Source organism: Sabethes cyaneus, chromosome 2 (genome assembly GCF_943734655.1).
Source record: "Sabethes cyaneus chromosome 2, idSabCyanKW18_F2, whole genome shotgun sequence".
Classification (NCBI taxonomy): Eukaryota; Metazoa; Arthropoda; class Insecta; order Diptera; family Culicidae; genus Sabethes; species Sabethes cyaneus.
The window spans coordinates 153,637,059-153,659,875 of record NC_071354.1 but is presented as its reverse complement, the minus strand read 5'-3'; the positions used below and the strand labels follow the sequence as shown (position 1 = coordinate 153,659,875).

The following is a 22,817-nucleotide window of genomic DNA, read 5'->3' as shown; positions in this document are numbered from 1 at the left end:
CCATCCATCCATCCATCCATCCATCCATCCATCCATCCATCCATCCATCCATCCATCCATCCATCCATCCATCCATCCATCCATCCATCCATCCATCCATCCATCCATCCATCCATCCATCCATCCATCCATCCATCCATCCATCCATCCATCCATCCATCCATCCATCCATCCATCCATCCATCCATCCATCCATCCATCCATCCATCCATCCATCCATCCATCCATCCATCCATCCATCCATCCATCCATCCATCCATCCATCCATCCATCCATCCATCCATCCATCCATCCATCCATCCATCCATCCATCCATCCATCCATCCATCCATCCATCCATCCATCCATCCATCCATCCATCCATCCATCCATCCATCCATCCATCCATCCATCCATCCATCCATCCATCCATCCATCCATCCATCCATCCATCCATCCATCCATCCATCCATCCATCCATCCATCCATCCATCCATCCATCCATCCATCCATCCATCCATCCATCCATCCATCCATCCATCCATCCATCCATCCATCCATCCATCCATCCATCCATCCATCCATCCATCCATCCATCCATCCATCCATCCATCCATCCATCCATCCATCCATCCATCCATCCATCCATCCATCCATCCATCCATCCATCCATCCATCCATCCATCCATCCATCCATCCATCCATCCATCCATCCATCCATCCATCCATCCATCCATCCATCCATCCATCCATCCATCCATCCATCCATCCATCCATCCATCCATCCATCCATCCATCCATCCATCCATCCATCCATCCATCCATCCATCCATCCATCCATCCATCCATCCATCCATCCATCCATCCATCCATCCATCCATCCATCCATCCATCCATCCATCCATCCATCCATCCATCCATCCATCCATCCATCCATCCATCCATCCATCCATCCATCCATCCATCCATCCATCCATCCATCCATCCATCCATCCATCCATCCATCCATCCATCCATCCATCCATCCATCCATCCATCCATCCATCCATCCATCCATCCATCCATCCATCCATCCATCCATCCATCCATCCATCCATCCATCCATCCATCCATCCATCCATCCATCCATCCATCCATCCATCCATCCATCCATCCATCCATCCATCCATCCATCCATCCATCCATCCATCCATCCATCCATCCATCCATCCATCCATCCATCCATCCATCCATCCATCCATCCATCCATCCATCCATCCATCCATCCATCCATCCATCCATCCATCCATCCATCCATCCATCCATCCATCCATCCATCCATCCATCCATCCATCCATCCATCCATCCATCCATCCATCCATCCATCCATCCATCCATCCATCCATCCATCCATCCATCCATCCATCCATCCATCCATCCATCCATCCATCCATCCATCCATCCATCCATCCATCCATCCATCCATCCATCCATCCATCCATCCATCCATCCATCCATCCATCCATCCATCCATCCATCCATCCATCCATCCATCCATCCATCCATCCATCCATCCATCCATCCATCCATCCATCCATCCATCCATCCATCCATCCATCCATCCATCCATCCATCCATCCATCCATCCATCCATCCATCCATCCATCCATCCATCCATCCATCCATCCATCCATCCATCCATCCATCCATCCATCCATCCATCCATCCATCCATCCATCCATCCATCCATCCATCCATCCATCCATCCATCCATCCATCCATCCATCCATCCATCCATCCATCCATCCATCCATCCATCCATCCATCCATCCATCCATCCATCCATCCATCCATCCATCCATCCATCCATCCATCCATCCATCCATCCATCCATCCATCCATCCATCCATCCATCCATCCATCCATCCATCCATCCATCCATCCATCCATCCATCCATCCATCCATCCATCCATCCATCCATCCATCCATCCATCCATCCATCCATCCATCCATCCATCCATCCATCCATCCATCCATCCATCCATCCATCCATCCATCCATCCATCCATCCATCCATCCATCCATCCATCCATCCATCCATCCATCCATCCATCCATCCATCCATCCATCCATCCATCCATCCATCCATCCATCCATCCATCCATCCATCCATCCATCCATCCATCCATCCATCCATCCATCCATCCATCCATCCATCCATCCATCCATCCATCCATCCATCCATCCATCCATCCATCCATCCATCCATCCATCCATCCATCCATCCATCCATCCATCCATCCATCCATCCATCCATCCATCCATCCATCCATCCATCCATCCATCCATCCATCCATCCATCCATCCATCCATCCATCCATCCATCCATCCATCCATCCATCCATCCATCCATCCATCCATCCATCCATCCATCCATCCATCCATCCATCCATCCATCCATCCATCCATCCATCCATCCATCCATCCATCCATCCATCCATCCATCCATCCATCCATCCATCCATCCATCCATCCATCCATCCATCCATCCATCCATCCATCCATCCATCCATCCATCCATCCATCCATCCATCCATCCATCCATCCATCCATCCATCCATCCATCCATCCATCCATCCATCCATCCATCCATCCATCCATCCATCCATCCATCCATCCATCCATCCATCCATCCATCCATCCATCCATCCATCCATCCATCCATCCATCCATCCATCCATCCATCCATCCATCCATCCATCCATCCATCCATCCATCCATCCATCCATCCATCCATCCATCCATCCATCCATCCATCCATCCATCCATCCATCCATCCATCCATCCATCCATCCATCCATCCATCCATCCATCCATCCATCCATCCATCCATCCATCCATCCATCCATCCATCCATCCATCCATCCATCCATCCATCCATCCATCCATCCATCCATCCATCCATCCATCCATCCATCCATCCATCCATCCATCCATCCATCCATCCATCCATCCATCCATCCATCCATCCATCCATCCATCCATCCATCCATCCATCCATCCATCCATCCATCCATCCATCCATCCATCCATCCATCCATCCATCCATCCATCCATCCATCCATCCATCCATCCATCCATCCATCCATCCATCCATCCATCCATCCATCCATCCATCCATCCATCCATCCATCCATCCATCCATCCATCCATCCATCCATCCATCCATCCATCCATCCATCCATCCATCCATCCATCCATCCATCCATCCATCCATCCATCCATCCATCCATCCATCCATCCATCCATCCATCCATCCATCCATCCATCCATCCATCCATCCATCCATCCATCCATCCATCCATCCATCCATCCATCCATCCATCCATCCATCCATCCATCCATCCATCCATCCATCCATCCATCCATCCATCCATCCATCCATCCATCCATCCATCCATCCATCCATCCATCCATCCATCCATCCACCCACCCACCCACCAGTTAGTCATATATGCGAGCAGGTGCTCCGTCTCGTTGGAAGATAAAATAACTGCCAGCAGCAACCTCTTTCATCCACGGGACAACAACAACCTTCAGAGCCGTCAGGCATACATCGGCTATTACCTTCAGTCCATGTTCAAAGAAATACGGAGGCATTACATCTCCTTCGCTGGAGACTACCTACGCCTAAAACCTGCACATGAGCCGGAATCTTAGTCGACATGACAATAGGAATCTGACTACGATGTGGTGCAAACCACTTATCATTCTTTCGATCTTTTGATCCTGGTTAAAGTTTTTTCATCAGAGTAAAAAAGACAGAATCGTTATGATGAGGATACTTCAACCGATTCAGAAGTTTTTTAGCTTTCTCCAATCGCCTTGAACCTAGACTTATGGCCTTTACTCTCCGGATTGAGAAGTCCGAACACCCGATTTTTCGAGCCATGGACCTCATTGACCTCGCTGGATTCTTTTTAATCATTTTTTCCACTGTTTTGACCCTATTCCGTTCAGCGATAATGAAATGGCACTTGTATGCCTTCCGGGTAGGTGTTAGGGTAGCTTATCACTTTCCCAAGCCTCCTTCATATAGTACACTGTTCTTTCCGGCACTTTTACCGATCGAACTATGTCCTTTACGCTTGCTCCGGCGTGCAATTAAACGACGACGGCTGACCGATTATTTTCTTGTTTCGTCATCTTCCAGTTTACTCAAATCTATTTGTTTACATCTGACATTCAACAGTATAAGCCATTCAGTGCTGCCAGATATATCTGAATATGGTTTTGCAAGCACGAGAAATTGCTATTTGGAATTTACTGCAAAAATTCGTCACGCACCCTGTATTGTTTGTTGACTGTTGACTTTGCAAAGAGTTTGCAGTCAATCTATCAAAAGTAAATAACAATTAGAAAACCACAATTTGGACCATCTTGAGCCTCGAACGCAGACTTCACGCAACGTTAAAAATATTTAAAAAGATTGTGGTAGAAGCTTCGAATCGAAACACTTCGACCTAATAAGGATCAAATTTGATATGTTTTTACGAAATCTATAGAAAAGTCCGTAGAACCAATATTAAAGGGAGGGACTGTACCTATAGGTGTACACTGAAGACTTTTTTTACACGGTTCTTTTTTTTCAATTACACAAGAACGGTGCAACTTAAGAACCCTTCACAAACTACGTGCTGAATGTTGGTCCTCTCCCAAATGTATTGAGAAATAAACGGATGGTTCGCAAGTTGCCCCGTTCTTAATAATTATAAAAACCAACCGTATAAAAAAAGTATCTTTATGCCCTGAAATACAAACCCTTCTACTTTTTTTAGACTCGCCGGTAATGCTAATTGTGTATGAGTTTGCATGCTTTTCTTAGAGGTACATATGCGAGCATAAACAGTTCTATTTCACGTGTCAGTATTGTCACATGGAAAATAATAATACGTCTGTTGAATGTTACCAATTTATTGCATATTTACTTTAAATTTAGATGTACCCAATATTCCACTGCTTCAGTTAAATAATATCATTAGCATTTCTAAAATAATGCACGAATATATTTTCTTCTTTATTTGCAGGCTCCCTGACTGTAAATGTTAGTGTACTACTGTTAAGTTTAGCATCGCCAGATGAATCTAGTCTAGTAAGTATAAGCTGGTCACTATTGTAAACTTTTCATTTGCTCCTAGTTTTTTCACAAAAAAAGCTTTACAACTGTTCTTTGCAAAATCATATCTTCATAGATGGTGGAAAACAGAAATCCAACCAAAGAGATGCCAACTTGTGTAAAACATATAAAAATTTCATTGAAAACTTCGCCTAACTTCGCGGGCCCACAACAAATCCTTCCCGGATAAGAGAGTGCTCTTGAGGTACTCGCACCAGCTGTAGCTTAGGTGCAAATGGATTAGTTTTAACTTTATGTGAAGCATTTAGGGAGCAAGCTGCGATTCTTGCTACGAAAACATGACGTCCAGTCAGAGGTCTGGTTTTCGTTACAGACAGAATACGGTGCTTATTAAAAGGAACATGACTTGAAATTTCAGGACAGTACAGATTTTTTTAACAAAAATAAATCATGAATAATAATCATGATATAATGAACTTCTTGCGGTACAAATAGTGTACTTCATGACCATGTCTTGAAGTATGAATTTAACACAATAAAGCGGAAGAAACGTAAGAAAAGCAATATTCTTTGATAAAAATAGGAATTGTTAACCTTCATGTTTTCGAATGTGTTTATACCAACACGTCAATACGTGATGATAAATATAGCAAGACTCTGTCCTTCGTGTGCCACAATTTTAGACATGAAATTGCAAAGTTATTGCAGGTTAAAAATCGCTCTAACTTCTAACAGTGCTCGTGTAATCCCTTTTAAAAGCGCCACTGAATGAATGCAGTATACCTCCTACATGAGTGTATACTTCACAGCATAACATTTTCGAACGTAATCCCATTGATGGCTGCGGGTTTTTGAACACCCCGTCGTTTTTAAAGCTTGGAGTTTTCTGCAGACGATTTCGTGAAAACAATTTCTCGAGCCCTGTTCGCGACATGCTCAACTGGGCAAACTGAATATCCGAACATATGATGACATCATTAACTTCAAGCGGTACTATTGAGTGAACGTGACATCGTTATAAATGTGCAGCAAAAAGGGAGAGACGGTTTGCTCGCTAGTGGAAATGCCGCATCAGATGCGCGGAACTGTGGTACCTAACGTTCGTTTTACCGCTATAGAAGAGTAGGGTTAAAAATCGAAGCAGAATCGTGCTTAGTTACTGCCAAAGGAATGATTTCACACCAAATTTATGTTTGGATTATATAGTTCGTAAAGGGACAAGAAATAATATTGAAAAATTATTTCTTGAACATATCAAGTACTAGCTGATGACCCGATCTCACTCGGAGCCCCTTTGTCACTCAGTCACTTGTACATCTGTCGTTGTAATGAAAACTCGCATAATACAAGAAACAAAACCCTTTTTTTTCGTTTGAATATGTCTACTCTCTTTGTCAGTTTCTTTCACTTTGTCTCCCAACCACTTGTAAATCTGTCTTCTTCTCGGTAATTTCTATAAATCGACACAAAGCGTTTTTTACGTTTTGAACCTCCCTCGTTTTAATGGCCACCCTATTCCCCTTTCAGAAATAAAACAACTTGTACAACTGTTATCGTTCCAATTGCAAGAGAAATGCACCTCTTTACCCACTTGAACTTTTCTCTCCCCTTATAAGAGAACGTCTCCCTCTTTGCTGATGCTGATTCTTTTATGGCAAAAAGTATGTGAAACGATGGTTCTACAATTGATGAAGGCACAGTAGGGGAAAGAAATGAAATTTTTTTTTTTTTTTTTGGTGGAGGTGGGGAAGAGCGGAAAGGAGGGGGGGTATTGGTAGCTATGCTTGACAAGTAGTCATTTTTACTCCTACCTTTTGTCCAATGCTGGAGGGTGCATGAGTCGAACCAAGCTGTAATCTAAGATTATAACCGGATTCGAACCCACAACACCCGCCAGGGCATATGATTCGCTGGTACTTGTACCTTTGAACCATAGAGGCGCTGGACAAGTACCAGCATAGAGGTACAAGTACCAGCGAACCACATGCCCTGGCGGGTGTTGTGGGTTCGAATCCGGTTATAATCTTAGATTACAGCTTGGTTCGACTCATGCACCCTCCAGCATTGGACAAAAGGTAGGAGTAAAAATGACTACTTGTCAAGCATAGCTACCAATCCCCCCCCCTTCCTTTCCGCTCTTCCCCACCTCCACCAAAAAAAAAAAAAATCATTTCTTTCCCCTACCGTCCCTTCATCAATTGTAGAACCATCGTTTCAAAAAATATTAATATATATGTATGACCGCATTTCAAGGTCAAGACTAAAAACTTGAGATTAGTCTATAAAAAGTATGTGTTTGACAAACGATGTTTGATGAAGAACAGTCCAGAAGTTCCGGAGCTATGGCAAAAAATACATTTATACTCACGTTCCTTGTCCCCCTACATGACGGTTCCTTCCCAATCAGTTCCCCCTTCTGTCACGTAGCTAATTATGCATCAGTTTGCTCAATGAAAATCCAATCCAATGAAGGTTTATACCCGGTAGAACTCATCTCTTTTCTCAAAGTCAGTTGCACAACTACAACCAATTTGAATGCAAGAGAAACGCAACCTTTTTTACTTATTTAGATCTCCCCCCCTCTCTTGTTAGGGCTTCCAGCCTTTTGTCAACTTCCCAGTGCTGATTCCCTAATGTCAAGGAACATGTGTGCCAAGTTTGATGAAGAACCGTCCAGGCATTTCGGTGTTATGCCCCTCCCCCCCTGTTACGAACACCCCCCCCCCTCTTATCAACTCCCCAGTGCTGTTTTTTTTATATCAAGGAATATGTGTGCCAAATTTGGGGGAGATCGGTCAAGGCGTTCTGGAGTTATGGTGGAACACACAAACATACAAACATACAAACATACTCACGCTCACTTTTATATATATAGATAAACCTAATTTCTATTAGGAAATCCGAATCAAACTAATTATTCTTAATCAAACTTAGTGAAATTTCGTAAACATATCGCAAGTGGGAAAAATCAGTTAAAAAAATAAAAAGGAAATTGCAGTTAACTATTTGAAAAGAAATTATTTTTTACTGCTACTGATTATTGAACAATCTTTTTTTTACCTTAAATTGTTGCAGTTTTCACTCACAAATTTAGAGATAACAATGAAATTTTATGTTTTCTGCAGATATAGGTCATTTGTTGTTGGAAAGAGGACTCGATATTTGCTCGAAAGCGGGAATCAAGGATTATATTTTCGGTTTTCTAAGACGAAAGTTCAAGTTCAAGTGAAGAAGTCGAAAGTTCATGTAACCGTTCTTTGTTCACAAATTCTGTTGTTTCTTGGACACAAAATTTGTTCATGCTTCTCTAATTTTTTTGGAAACTTAGATCAAAAACTTGCACTAAATTGCATTTCATTTGAAGCCTACTGATGAAATAGTGAGCGCTTAGCTTAGTGAAACCGAAACAGTAAAACTGCCTCGCATTGTCTGAAAGATGACCAATCAACCATGTATCATTTTTTTTTTCAAGGTTAAATTTCATAAAACGACATAAAATGTTGCTAAAAAAACTTTTCTCAACTGAAGCTAGACGTGTTGTCAAACTTTCTCAACTATCCATAAATGTCACATCTGGATAGTAGACGAAGGAAAAGTTTGAAGCTGTCGTTAAATTGAACGATAATCGTCCCCAGTTGAAGGAGGTAAAAGGATTCAATATCGGTGCTATAGCGAGAAAGCCACTCACTTTTACAATGGATTTCGGAAGGAATATTCAGGAAGTTGGGGCAACAATATAATTAAAGTGTTTTATGCTAGCGTTCATTTTTCATCTAAGAATTTACACAAATACTTTCGAAAATCTTTCACAATTGATTGAAAGTTTGGCAAATTACAAAGATTTTCAAATTTGAAAACCACTAATTGATATTGTCCTGTCCTGCACTAGCCCCGTAACTGTCCTGTACTCTACTAGCCGGCCGCGAAGTCTGAATCCCCGTACAAAGTGCACACTGTACAAAACGTTAATTAGATCGGTTGTCTTCTACGGGCACAAAACGTGGATACTGCTAGGAGAGGACTTACGAGCACTCGGAGTTTACGAACGATGGGTGCTAAGAACTATCTTTGGTGGCGTGCAAGCAAACGGTGTATGAAGACGAAGAATGAACCATGAGTGAACGAAGAATGACCCAGTATTCAGAAAGTGGTTAAAGCTAGACGGATTCTTTGGGCAGGATATTTTGCTAGAATACCGGACAACTATCCTGCAAAAATGGTTTTCGCATCTTCGGCAAAGTTATGGAAAATATAAAGGCAAACAACTTTGCTAAAAAAAATGACGTTTCTATTCCTATCGAGTCGTCCGGCATCCTTGCAACGTGGCCGGCCCACCGTAGTCTCCCAACTTTCGCCAGGTCTACGATGGGAATCTCTCCAAGCAGTGCCTGTAGCTCGTGATTCATACGTCTCCGACAATCTCCGCTTACCGTTTGCACTCCGCCAATAATAGTCCGCAACACCTTTCTTTCAAAAACGGCAAGTGCACATATGTCTTCCATAAGCAAAGTTACCGTTTCAAGTCCGTAGAGGACTACCGGTCTTATTAGCGTTTTGTACATCGTCAGCTTTGTGCGGCGGCGTATGCTCCCAAATCGAAACGTCTTGCGAAGGGAAAAGTAGGCTCGATTTCCAGCTTGAATGCGTCGTTGGATCTCCTACTCGTGTTATTGTCGGCGATGACCAGGGATCCCAAATATACGAACTAATCAACCACTTCCAGTTCATCGCCGTCAATAGTCACTGTCCGTGGGAGGTAAACGTTACTTTCTCGGGAGCCTCTTCCTACCATATATTTGGTTTTCGACGCATTAATTTGTAGCCCTTTCCTCCCAGCCTCCGTTTTTAGTCTGGCGTAGATTGCCTTCGCCGTCCCACGGATTCTAGTAATGATGTCGAGGTCGTCTGCAAAGGCTAGGAGTTGGCTCCTCTTGCTGAAGATCGTTCCTCTCTTTTCGATGCACGCTCGCCGGATCACACCTTCAATAGCGGTATTTAATAACTTACAGGACAGTACATCCCCTTGCTGTAACTCTCTGCGCGATTCGAAAAGACTTGAGAGTGTCACCGAAACGCGCACGTAACACATTACTCGTTCCAGAGCAGCTTTAATCAGCCGCGTCAGTCAGCAGTCTGGAAAACCGTACTCGTGTATTATCTGCTATAGCTGTTCGCGTTCAACGGTATCGTATGCTGCTCTGAAATCCATGAAAATATGATGCGTGGGCACGTTGTACTCTCGACATTTCAGAAGAAGTAAAAATTTGATACGTAGTAGCACGGGTCCCCCATAAAGCCCGCCTGATACTGCCCTACGAAATCTCTTGCTATTGGGGATAGACGACGCAACAAAATCTGGGAGAGCACCTTGTAGGCGGCGTTGACCAGCGTAATGCCGCGGTAGTTGCAACAGTCTAGCAGGTCACCATTTTTGTAGATGGAACAGACTACTGCTACTGCTTAGTTGATGCATCGCTGACCGTTATCGTTCGTGTCGGTGTGCAGGCTATGGGGCCTGATCACCGGTCTATGCATTGCTTCCCTGCCGATTTGGGCGTTCCTATCCCTGATGACGATCTTGATATCCCGTGGTGCGCAGCTGTCGTACGTTGCCTCCAGCTGCGCATAGAACCCTTCCTTCTCGTCGTCGGGTCTATCTTCGTGTGGACGTTTATGATGGTATAGTTGAAGAAACGGCCTTTTATCCTCAACACGCACATCCTCTCGTTGATCGCTTTCCAATCCATTACGCGATCCTGCATTTTGCCCAACACTACAAAGCCCGTTCCCAGCTCGTTGGTCGCTCCACCACTCTGGAAAAATTGGCTTTGCCGCCACGGATCCTCCACACCTTCACGCCTTTGCGACAGATCTCCTGCAGTACCACGATGCCACACTTTCGGGGTTCTAGCTGATCGAGCAGCACCCTGTCGCCACCAACGAAATTTAGTGATCTGCAGTTTCATGTACCAAGTTTCCATTCCATGTCCTTATTTCGTCGTCTTGGTCCACGCCGAATGTTCCGAGAAGATATTTGTTGACTCTTGTTGTAAGTTTTTTTGGGTTTAGATAGGTAGCCGTACTAGGGCTTACGCTATCGAGTCTCGTGATGGGGCTGCCATCTTTCAGTGTCGATACAACACTGTGTCTCCTCCCCTGTTAGTATACGACCTTAGTTTCCACCGGGGTTAGTTACCCGATCTCCGCTAAGGGTAGGAGTTGCTAGATAAGAGGCTAGGGAACAATGGGATCTGTTTTACGCATTATCCAACCATTTACCAACCACTTGTACAGTAAATAATTTTCACGATTGTCATATTTTTTTCAAATTATTCAATATACCAGTCGTCTTACGTATATTTCTAGAAAGTGTGTTGTTTACTTTCTTTATTACTTAAAATATAAAATTAGTTTTTCGTCTTAGTTTACTACCTTGTTAAACCAGTGTCGTACCTCGAGGCTAACTGAGCGGCTTTACAAGTTAGCCAAAGTTGTATTGTTACGTAAAATGAGTAACAAAAACAGTTGAGTTGACAAAAACTCGTGATTTTAGTCATGACCTTGAAATGTGGGGCATATATTAATATTTTTTTTTTGAGACGATGATTCTACATACATTCTACATTCTACATTCTACATTCTACATTCTACATTCTATGAAGAAGGATTTTTTTAGGGAATGAAGAGGAAAGAGTGGAAAGGAAGGGGGGGGGGGGAAATAGGTAGCTATGCTTAACAAGTTGTCGTTGTGACTCCTATCTTTTGTCCAATGCTGGAAGGTGCATGGGTCGAACCAAGCTATAATTAGAGATTTCTAATCAGAGGTTCTAATCTCTGATTATAGCTTGGTTCGACCCGTGCACCTTCCAGTATTGGACAAAAGATAGGAGTCACAACGACAACTTGTTAAGCATAGCTACCTATTACCCCCCCCCCCCCCCCTTCCTTTCCACTCTTTCCCCTTCATTCCCTAAAAAAAATCCTTCTTCATTACTTTCCCTTACCGTCCCTTCATCAATTGTAGACTCATCGTTTCAAAAAAAAATTAAATCTTGAGTTCAACCACCCAACAGGCTTAATATTGAGACCCTTTTCATATTTATTATTCTCATGTACATTTTCTGTTTTTCAAGTAGGTATATTTTGTCAAAAACCTTTAGTTAAACTTTGATCGAGAAATTGTTTCATGCGCCGAATAAAAAAATTAGCACATATCATATAACATGTGTTTCCCTACCTGACCAAATCTGCCAACAACCGGTTTGTATAGCACAAAACACTGTACCCAATTACAGTGTCAAGTTGAGGCCAATTACAAAGGTTAAGGATATCCGCTTGGGGCCGTTGTTGTTCCCTATGTGGGAAAATATTGTTGTATTCTATTTGAAAATCTTTCGTCATCCTCATTTACCTCATTTCCGCTCACCCTACTTCATAAAAGACACTGTTCGGTTTTTGAACCATGAAACAACCTTACTTTCCCCCAGTAATGAAGAAAAACTCACGTTATGCACAATGGTTCTGTACATAGATAAAGGAGTGGGAAGTAGGAAACACTTTTTACGGTGACGTAAACTTTGACACATTAATTAATATTACGGTTACTAATAGAGTTTCCGAACTATCTACTGTATTTAGTGTTTTACAGGAGGTTGGATTAAATTGACTCTTTCCATGACTTGAACCCAACTTTTTATTTTTTGTAATAATTTATCTGATCCCGAACTTATGTGCCATTAGCAGAGGTTGGAAAACTCGCAAAATGAATATATAGGGTATGTTGCTGCTTCGTCGTAATTAATTACCTATTCCCGTCCTATCGAACACAAATTATTAAAAATATCAGCATTATTATGTCACACAATGCAAAACTAGTTACTATCAAGTCTTTTTTTACACGGTTTATTATTACGATTTTTGAATTAACGCGGTTTTTTTTATGACGATTTTTGAATTAACACGGTTTTTTCAAGACGATTTTTGAATTAACGCGGTTTTTTAAAATCGTTTTTCGAATTAACGCGGTTTTTTAGCGATTTTTAAATTCGAGCGGCTGTTTTGATGATTTAAATTAACGCGATTTTTTTATGTCGATTTTTGAATTAACACAGTTTATTTTATGACGATTTTTGAATTAACGCGGTTTTTTTACAACATTTTTCGAATTAACGCGGTTTTCTTTAAACGGTTTTTTTACACGGCACGTTTCCCCCGTGTAAAAAAAGACTTGAGTGTATTCCCTAATATTTTAGTTTGTTGTCTATCATAAGCGACCAATCAAAGTGAGCTGAGATCTATTTAAATGCTTTTTATCATTGAAGAAGTCCTACCAGCCAAATTTCCTACACTCAAAAAAATCGTCACGCCAAGTTTACGTGAAAACATAGGTAATTCTCATCCATCACACTTTTCAGGTAACATTCACGTGAATTACTGGTAACTCGCACTCATACTAACCAGTTTACGTGCGATCCCGGTAAATTTTATCAACTTTCCCATTAACTAGTATATGAAGTTCATGTAAGTTGCTGTACAGAAATTTACATGATTTTTCACGTGGATGCGACGTGTCGATTTTTTTGAGTGTACGTTTTTTCGTGCGAGGAAGAAGAAAATGTCGACTAATCGTTTTAATTTCCGTCATTCGTAAATAAAAATAGCTCACGCAAGGCATTGTCGTTATTCTACAGCCAGGAAAACTTGCCTAACCTACAGAAATTTTACAGAATAACGTTTGTTATGCCGTCCCACACAAATACATGCGCGTTAGCTTCGTAAACATTTTTGTGATTTTTAGTTCGGACGATGAAAAATTTTGATGGACGGATTTTGAAACGGTACAACGAATTTAAGAAATAAAGTCAGTTGTGTAATTTCAATAATATGCTTTAATAATCGCTTTTCAGTGATTTCAAAGTTCACGGATCGGAAGGTAAGTGTGTTTTAGTCAAATCAGCACAAGAACTTTTGGAGTATTCATTAAATCCATCCAACAAATGATGAAAATTAGAATGGCTTTACTTACTACGACGGGAATTAGAAAAAAATCCCTACGCCGAGCATCGGCAAGCGGCAAACAGCGAAGCGAGTGGTTCAATTCGCCTATAACAATGAGTCACATACATTCACACTACGTAGCATCGCTGAATATACGAATATCGTGTGCAACGAAAAGTGCGAAATAAGACCTTCTGCTGCTTGTAAAGCCACTAACACTACTTTATACTATTCCTTTTTCGTGGTAATATTATTTTGTATACTTTCCGGCGTCCCCGGGCATCATATACCCGCTAAATCGAACACACTCGATGTTCACAATGAGGTTCTATTCGTGATAATTCAAAGCTGATACCTGCATTATCGGCGAGGCAAGCGAATAGTGTAAGTTCATGAGGGATGTTCATCGATTCAAATATTCACGAATTCGAATTCGAATTCGCGAACTACTGGCCACTAGTATATCATTTACCAAAGTATATTTAAATTGTAAGATTCAGATATCTCAGACGGTTTCTCTAAGATTTTACATTTCCACTGCAAATTGCATATAAAAATAATTAGGGTTTATTTCTAATTCCCGTCGTAGTAAGCAAAGCCATTCTAATTTTCATCATTTGTTGGATGGATTTAATGAATACTCCAAAAGTTCTTTTGCTGATTTGACTAAAACACACTTACCTTCCGACCCGTGAACTTTGAAATCACTGAAAAGTGATTATTAAGGCATATTATTGAAATTACGCAACTGACTTTATTTCTTAAATTCGTCGTACCGTTTTAAAATCCGACCATCAAAATTTTTCATCGTCCGAACTAAAAATCACAACAATGTTTACGAAGCTAACGCGCATGTATTTGTGTAGGACGGCATGACAAATGTTATTCTGCAAAATTTCTGGAGGTCGGGCAAGTTTTCCTGGCTGTAGAATAACGACAATGCCTTGCGTGAGTTATTTTCATTTATGAATGACGGAAATTGAAACGATTAGTCGACATTTTCTTCTTCGTCGCACGAAAAACGTAGAAAATTTGGCTGGTAGGACTTCTTCAATGATAAAAAGCATTTAACCCTCTAACGGGTAAGACCGTCTGTAGACGGCCTTCACTTTTGGTGCTCCAGAGGCGCATTCAAAATTTGTTTTTAATTGGCAATACGCAAAATGTGTTCAGAACAGATTTCTTGACATTTTGATACTAATATCATAACATTCTGACCATGCATTCAAAAGTTATCATCTTTCAAAAACAAAAATTCCGAAAAATTCGAAAAATAATTAATGCGCGATTATTCCCTTTTTTACTTTTGAAGGAAAAGGACATCTAGAACAAAATGATTGACCTAAAAAATGTTTCTATGAGTAAATTTCATGCATTATTTTAATTTTGTAATATATCTGAATTGAAAAAACATCTGGGCAGAGCGTTAGACATGAAAAAAGAAAAAGAGAAATTGGACTTTTTCTTACCTGGCGCTCCTCCAGATAATTATTTTTGCATGAAAATCAGAACTTAAGGTTTTTTTGTGTGTACTTTCATGATAAAATAGTCATTAGCTTGATTGCATCGTTTTTACGGTGTTGCCCGTTAGAGGGTTAAATAGAACTCATCTCACTTTGATTGCTCGCGTATGATAGACAACTAACTAAAATATTAGGAAATAACTAGTTTTGCATTGTGTGTCATAAAAATGCTGATATTTTTCATAGTTTGTGTTGGATAGGACGGGAATAGGCCATTACGACGAAGCAGTAACATACCCTATTTAGATTTAAACAGTCCTAAAAGTACGAAGTTAAATGTTTTTATTGGAGCAGGTCTCAACAAGCTTTCTCTATAATTTAGATGCTACAATTTATTTATATAAATTTACATCCATAATTTTCCAGAAATACGAGGTGGAGTTTTTGCTTCAACAGCAATGGTACGATCCACGGCTGCGATACGCGAACCAGTCGCAGTACGAATACCTGAACGCGATCCATCATCACGAGGATATCTGGCTGCCGGACACGTACTTCATCATGCACGGCGACTTCAAGGATCCGATCATACCGATGCACTTCGCGTTGCGGATATACCGCAACGGTACGATCAACTATTTGATGCGGTGAGTAGTTGTACCTCTTAGTTTATAGATTTTAAATATGCGTTGAGATTAATTAACTTCGGTTTTCATACGTTTTGCATACAGGCGGCACCTCATCCTCTCATGCCAGGGTAGACTGAACATTTTTCCCTTCGATGATCCGCTGTGTTCATTCGCGTTGGAAAGTAGTGAGTATATTTTGAGTTTTTAAATTAACGTAAATTCATATAAGTAGCGAGATTGAAAAAAGTTTACAAATAATTCTCAGTTTCCAATGCAGATGGCTTTACGTCATCAAACAAATAGTTTGTATACTTTAGGTTCTGTAACAAGTACATATTTTAATTTGTAACATATTTGTTACAACTTCGTCCCTGTATTAAGCTGAAGTAGAACTTTAAGAGGCAGATCCCAGATTTTTTCAATTTAAATTATAGAATCCGCCATCAGGCTATTTGATAGCATTTAGTGATATACTTAATCCTAGTGAATGTCAATTTGCCACCAAACTGGAGAACTTCATTCCAGTTTAATTCCCTAATTTGCGTGAAACGCATCAACTATCACCTATTAGAATTACAGCATGCCAACAGCGAATGTTTAGAAAGCTTAGAGCTTCCCGCTTTGAATTCCTTATTTTCTAGTCCAATTTTAATTATAATCACCGGCAAGGGTGTACACAAATGCGATCATTTGGGCATTACAGTGTTTTACATGCACGTCGTTAGACAACGAGACTGCCGGCGCTACATCCTGCCTGCCTGAATATCGCTCAAATGGTTTCGCCTGTAATTAGCGAACGCCGCCGACAGCGTTTGAATGCAGCTTATCTCTTCAATTAATACCAGTACGCTTCATTCGGTTCGCTGCTGCGTCAGCTGATGCTGCTTGCCAGCAGAAACAATCCGAAGCTCTTAATTACGCGATTAAAACCTCTTTTGAAGATAGTGGAAAGCCTTGTTTGCCCGTTCGCAACGGCAGGTGCAAGCAACTTCCGCAGCAGTGGAGAAGAAAAATACGTACCATTATTATCCTGATAGTTCAATTTTCCGATAATGTAATTGCAGTTGAACAACATACTCTCCCCGGCTGTTGTTTGCCGAGTTAATTGGGCGTACTGGATGACGCGGCAAAATATGCTTGAATTGCGACAATTATTTGCTCCCGTTCAAGGCTAATGGTTTGCATTTTGGATTGTTCGCATAATTGAATTTCATAAATGTTAAACTAAATTATATATTAAAGGGTGTTATGATCAAAATTTGTTCAAATGGGAATGCATGTGAATAAATTCAATTTTTCATTTGAAAACTCAAATTATTTTTCATTTTAGAGTTCAATTAGTATGTGTTTCCGGGTGACCGAATTCGAATTGCTGGGTGTTTCGTTTAACTTCTGCTTTCAGACTTTGTACAGGCACGTCCGCTTTGTAGGTCACAGAATGCCAGTTTGCCTTAAATTGCTTCTCGCTTCCAACAGGTTTTTGGGTCTTCTTCAGGTTCCAATTGACGTTGGTGTAATATTGATCGATCGAGTGGACTTCTATTGTATTAAAATGGTTCTTGCTCTTGGGCACCATTGGCAGCATACCATTCCATGTCCTTTCTTGCGCATTCGAGAGTATGCCAAATCCGGCCAAAACAACACGGAACAATCGTGTTGCTTCAGGAGTAGTTCTTCCAGATAATCATTTATGAAAAATTTCTGGTTGATGATTTCGGTTGCACTCAAAATGTAGCTTTTCAGCAACAGATCTGCCAAACCAGTTGCTTTTTGGCAAACTTCGATCGTTTCATATGCTTGAAAATGTCAGCCACCGTTCCTCTTTCGGTTTATATATAAAACTTCTATCCAGGAATCTGTTTAAAGTCTGTCATTCAATCGAACTTCATTAGCATCGTCATCTTCAGCTTCCGGGATCGTATTTTTGCCATCTTGTTTTGGTTATCGTCGCGATTTGAGATCATTTCCTGCTAATAAATTGACGGCCTTCGATTTCAACCCGATCCAGACTTCTTGTTTGTCGACAAACGTCCCTCGAACTGTTTTGTTTTATTGGTGACAATTGATTTAGCCACTTTTAATGAACGATTCCATTAACTCAACGTGCGAGTAGTTTGTATTTACATACCTATTCCATTAGCTTTTGTAAGAAACTCTATGCAAAAGAACAGTAAAATAAGTCCGTTTTAATTCACCTAATGCCAAATTTATCGCAATTGGTGAATAAGAAAATATGCTATTACATTATTATTGTGGCAATAGAGTTGGCAAAGGGCCTTTAGGACGGTTTAGAAAATCAATATGAATGTACATTGCATTGCGAATCTCTTACGGTTGTGGTCTTATAATCTACTGGCCGCACATTTATTAAAGAGGCAATATGCTCACCCACGCGAAAACACAACCGACTTAGGAATTGGTTCGGTCAGAGTAACAGCATGGAACACCGAAATATTTATCAGCTAAACCAAAAACGGTCTTTATATGGTCCTGCATAATGTTCATCGGTAGTTTATTTTGCTACGGAGCAGCCCATTACGTTATACGATGATATCAGACAAAGTAGCAGGCATGATGCTCCTTTATCAAGTGGCCAGCTCTGTCGGTAGTGACAGATACCGGCTATGCACGAGAGGTGTGAGTTTCTATGGCTTCTTCTCAATTCCGAAAGTGCCATTCCAAGTTAATCTATATATGTCACATTCGATATTGCGGTGCCAATAAGATTGGTGAATTGCCCTTTGTTATCACTTATTCCGCTGAGTCAGTTTATCATTTTAGCGGATGTCTCTTTAGCTTTACGACGGTTCGTTATGGCAGATTTTATATCGCTACCATGTTCAATATAAACTACCCTTGAATGCTTTGAAAAAATAGTAAACACTTTTATATTCATAATATTTAAAAAAATTCCCAGTTGTTCTGTATAAATATTTAAAGGGTATACTTGAAAAATAAACAGTTTTTGGGGAAAATTAAGTTGTTTACTGTTATCTTACAATGATGGACTTTGATTCGCTTTAGTGAATCATTCTCCGCGGTTTGTTTATTTCTGTACAATCTGCTTTATCAAAGCAGGAACTGATAACACTATAAGCACGCGCGTACTGCACTTGCCATAAATTGCGCCCCTCCGGGATCATAAATTTAGCCGCCAAATGATTGTTCAATCAAAAGCCGTATAATTCAATCAACCGTCAGTGCGTTGTACGATTAAAGGGCTTATCTATAGTCGAATAATTCTCTTTCTGTGCACGTGATTTATTTTACTGCAACTCGTCTTGATGAGAGTCTTCAGGAAAGCTCTGTTCTAATTCATGAAAATTCTTCAAGATATTTTATTCTTCTTTGCAAATTTATTCGTTGTGATGCGCATATGTGTGTGCTTTTTTCGTAAGGAAACACTCAATACCTGGCACACTAATGATATAATCGGGAAGAAACTGTTTCTTTACACTGCTCTGTACATCGAGACGTATACCGATCCGGAAATACTAGCGACCGTCATGACTTCCATTTCCTCACCGTCACCCACGCAGGGTTTCTTTTCGAGCTACGCACTGCTCCGTCGAGTTCGCTTCTTCAGTTCCATTTCACCTATCCAGACTGATCTATGGATGGCGATCTTCATGACTTCTTTCACGGCCATCCTCGTAGGGCGTTTAAACAACCACAGTGCTGCTGCTTCGTACTTGCCTTTCCGTTTTCACTTCGTCTGTCCTAGTCAGTGTTAAGTATACGCTGGACGTTCCTTAACTTTCGTTGCAGCTGCTCTATATTCTGTGTTATAATGCTGCGAGCGGGATTCCACATTCTCTTATCCTGACACATTGCATAAATATAGGATAACGTAGTTAACCACGGTCAGGAGTGGCATCACGCTTGACACCGCGGCAAATCATGGTTATTCGAAGACCACGTGCTCTTCTTTTTTTCTACCCCTTCGTATTCTGGACAGACAGGTGTCACTGCCTGTCCGAACCAGTGCAGGTATTGTCTGAAACAATCATGCCCGGACAGAAATTGCATCAAGTGGAAGCTAACTTGCCCATAGAACCAATTCCAGGTCAATAGAACCGGTACGAGCCCATACGTACAGTTACTGTTCTTAGCCCTAGCCAAGTATTGCTGTCATTTAGCCAAGGATTCCTCTCTCACCAGTTTACGAATTCCTCTTGAGTGTTTTCGGTTGTTGCATTCGATATCTTGCATGATGCAGATGGTAAGTATTCCAGCCATAACATACATATACTGAACTGACTAATCTCACGACCATGAGCCACCCAGTGAACCGTTTGGTTTGTATATCTCGATTGCAACTGAGAAATACGACATCATATCTGAACGAAAAAGTTATATTTCACGTCAGATCAGAACATATAATTACCAAAGTGGAGGCAATATACGTGCGAAAATTCTGACAATTGTTTGTAATTCTATCTTGCATTTTATACAGCGATTTTTATAACACGCAACTTAATACTCCTAAGGTCGTATACTAACCGGGAAGGAGGTATAGTGAGTCTCGGCACTATAAGATGACAGCCCCATCGCAAGCAAATTCGGAGCGGAATATTCGGCATCGACTTAGGCGACGGAACAAGGACGACGAATGGAGACTCGGTACTTGGAACTGTAGCTCGCTAAATTTCGCAGGTTGCGAGCGGGTGCTGATGCTGATTGAACAGCTTGAATCCCGCAAACTCAGCATCGTAGCTCTGCAGGAAATCTGTCGCAAAGGAGAGAATGTATGGAAGATTTGACGATGAGAAAGAAGCGTTCTACGCGAGGCTGGAGGCAACGTACGACAGCTGCTCGTCACGGGACATCAAGATCGTCATCGGGGATATGAACGCCCAGGTCGGTAGGGAGGAGATGTATAGACCGCTGGTAGGACCCCATAGCCTGCACACTGACACAAACGATAACGGCCAACGATGTATAAACTTCACAGCTTCCCGAGGCCTAGTGATCCGAAGCACCTTTTTTCCACGCAAGGATATCCACAAAGCCACCTGGAGATCATCTGACCAACGTACCATGAATCAAATTGACCTCGTTCTCATAGAGGGCGCTTTTTCTCAAACATCACGAACGTTCGCTCCCGTCGGGGTGCGGATATTAATTCTGACCATTACCTAGTAGCAGTACATGTGCGCTCAGAGCTGTCCACCGTATACCGGACACGTCAAAGCCGCCCTCCTCGGCTGAACATCAGGCAGCTAGATAACCCACAAGCTGCCGAGAACTACGCGCGAGTACTGAACGAGGCACTGCCTTCTTCCGAGAAGTTAGGTGCTTCAAACCTCGTAGACGGTTGGGGCAGAATATGCTCGGCACTAGGTATTGAGCCTCGGAGTACACAAAATGAATGGTTTGATGGGAAATGCCAACAAGCGGTGGAGGGGAAAAACTGCTTGGAAAAATTATCTAAGTATTGCCACTAGAGAGAACCTGGCCAAATACCGCCGAGCTAGGAACCAGTTGACCACGATCCTGAGGAGGAAAAAGCGCCAAAAGGAGGACAGAGATCGTGAAGAATTAGAATAACTATTCTGAGCTAATGACACGCGCAAGTTTTATGGAAAAGGTGAACCAAACTCGGAAGGGCTACACACCGAAACCTGACATGTGTAGGGAGGAGGGAGGGAATCTAATCACAAACGAGCGCGAGGTGGTCGACAGATGGAAGCAGTTCTTCGATGAACACCTCAATGGCGAAGTCGCAGAAGGAGGCGGAACGGAAATTAACCTAGGAGCGCCCATGGAAGATAGTAATGTCCTGCGCCTGATCTCCAACACGGTTTTCCGGACAAACTGACGCGACTGATCAGAGCTATATTGGATCGAGTGACATGTTTCGTACGCATCTCTGGGACACTCTCGAGTCCCAAGTAACAATTTCAATTTTAAGGTGCACTTGAAGAGGTTTCCAGCATTTGCTGTTTAAAACCGATCTCAAAACTTGTAATTCTTCAAAACTGCGATAAAACAGCCATAAAACCCTTATAAGGCAAGGGAGGCCCACACTAAAGAAGGTTCTCAAGAAAATTTCCAAAGATCCTTTCAAAACTTGTAATTCTTATCGATATCTATTTATAATGACTTCCAAGGGTCGCTTGAAACAAAAAGAAAACCGCCACAAGTGTTGATGATTTTATGGTTGTCTCTTCAAAGAACACTTGCAAGACATCATGCACTTTTCACAGCCTTAAATGTTTTAAATTGAACAAGAGCTATAAGCTATAAGCATACACAGATATTGCTATTTCGAAATGGGTATAAATGAAAATTGAAAATAAAAATGGTGATAAAAGCAACTGCTTTGTTGCTCATAAATGAGAAATTTTTTATGCCACGCTCGGTTTGTCGATGTTTTGTGACATGAAAGTTAGAAAATTTTAACGCGCCAGTAATTTTTGCTAGATTATCGAAAAATTAAATTAATAAAAAAAATTAATGATTTCATGAAGAAGTTGATAGCTACCAAATTTTTAACTAATTGTGGCGAAAAGGTTTTTATATGTCTAAACATTTATTTAAAAAGATAAGATCACTAATAGTATTGCATAATACCATATTTATAAGCGCCCATATGCAATTGACTACAATTTCAAAAATAATCAAAATAG

The 22,817-nt window shown here is 41.3% G+C and overlaps 1 protein-coding gene across 1 annotated transcript in view; it reads left to right on the top strand.

Moving 5' to 3' along the window:
- LOC128736209 (uncharacterized) overlaps positions 1 to 22,817 on the top strand; it is a 133,048-nt gene that overhangs the window by 10,525 nt on the left and 99,706 nt on the right. Inside the window, exons 5-7 of the mRNA XM_053830688.1 lie at positions 5,047 to 5,111; positions 15,983 to 16,203; positions 16,288 to 16,370. Coding sequence (XP_053686663.1) covers positions 5,047 to 5,111; positions 15,983 to 16,203; positions 16,288 to 16,370 — 369 coding nt within the window. The remainder of the gene's footprint in view (positions 1 to 5,046; positions 5,112 to 15,982; positions 16,204 to 16,287; positions 16,371 to 22,817) is intronic.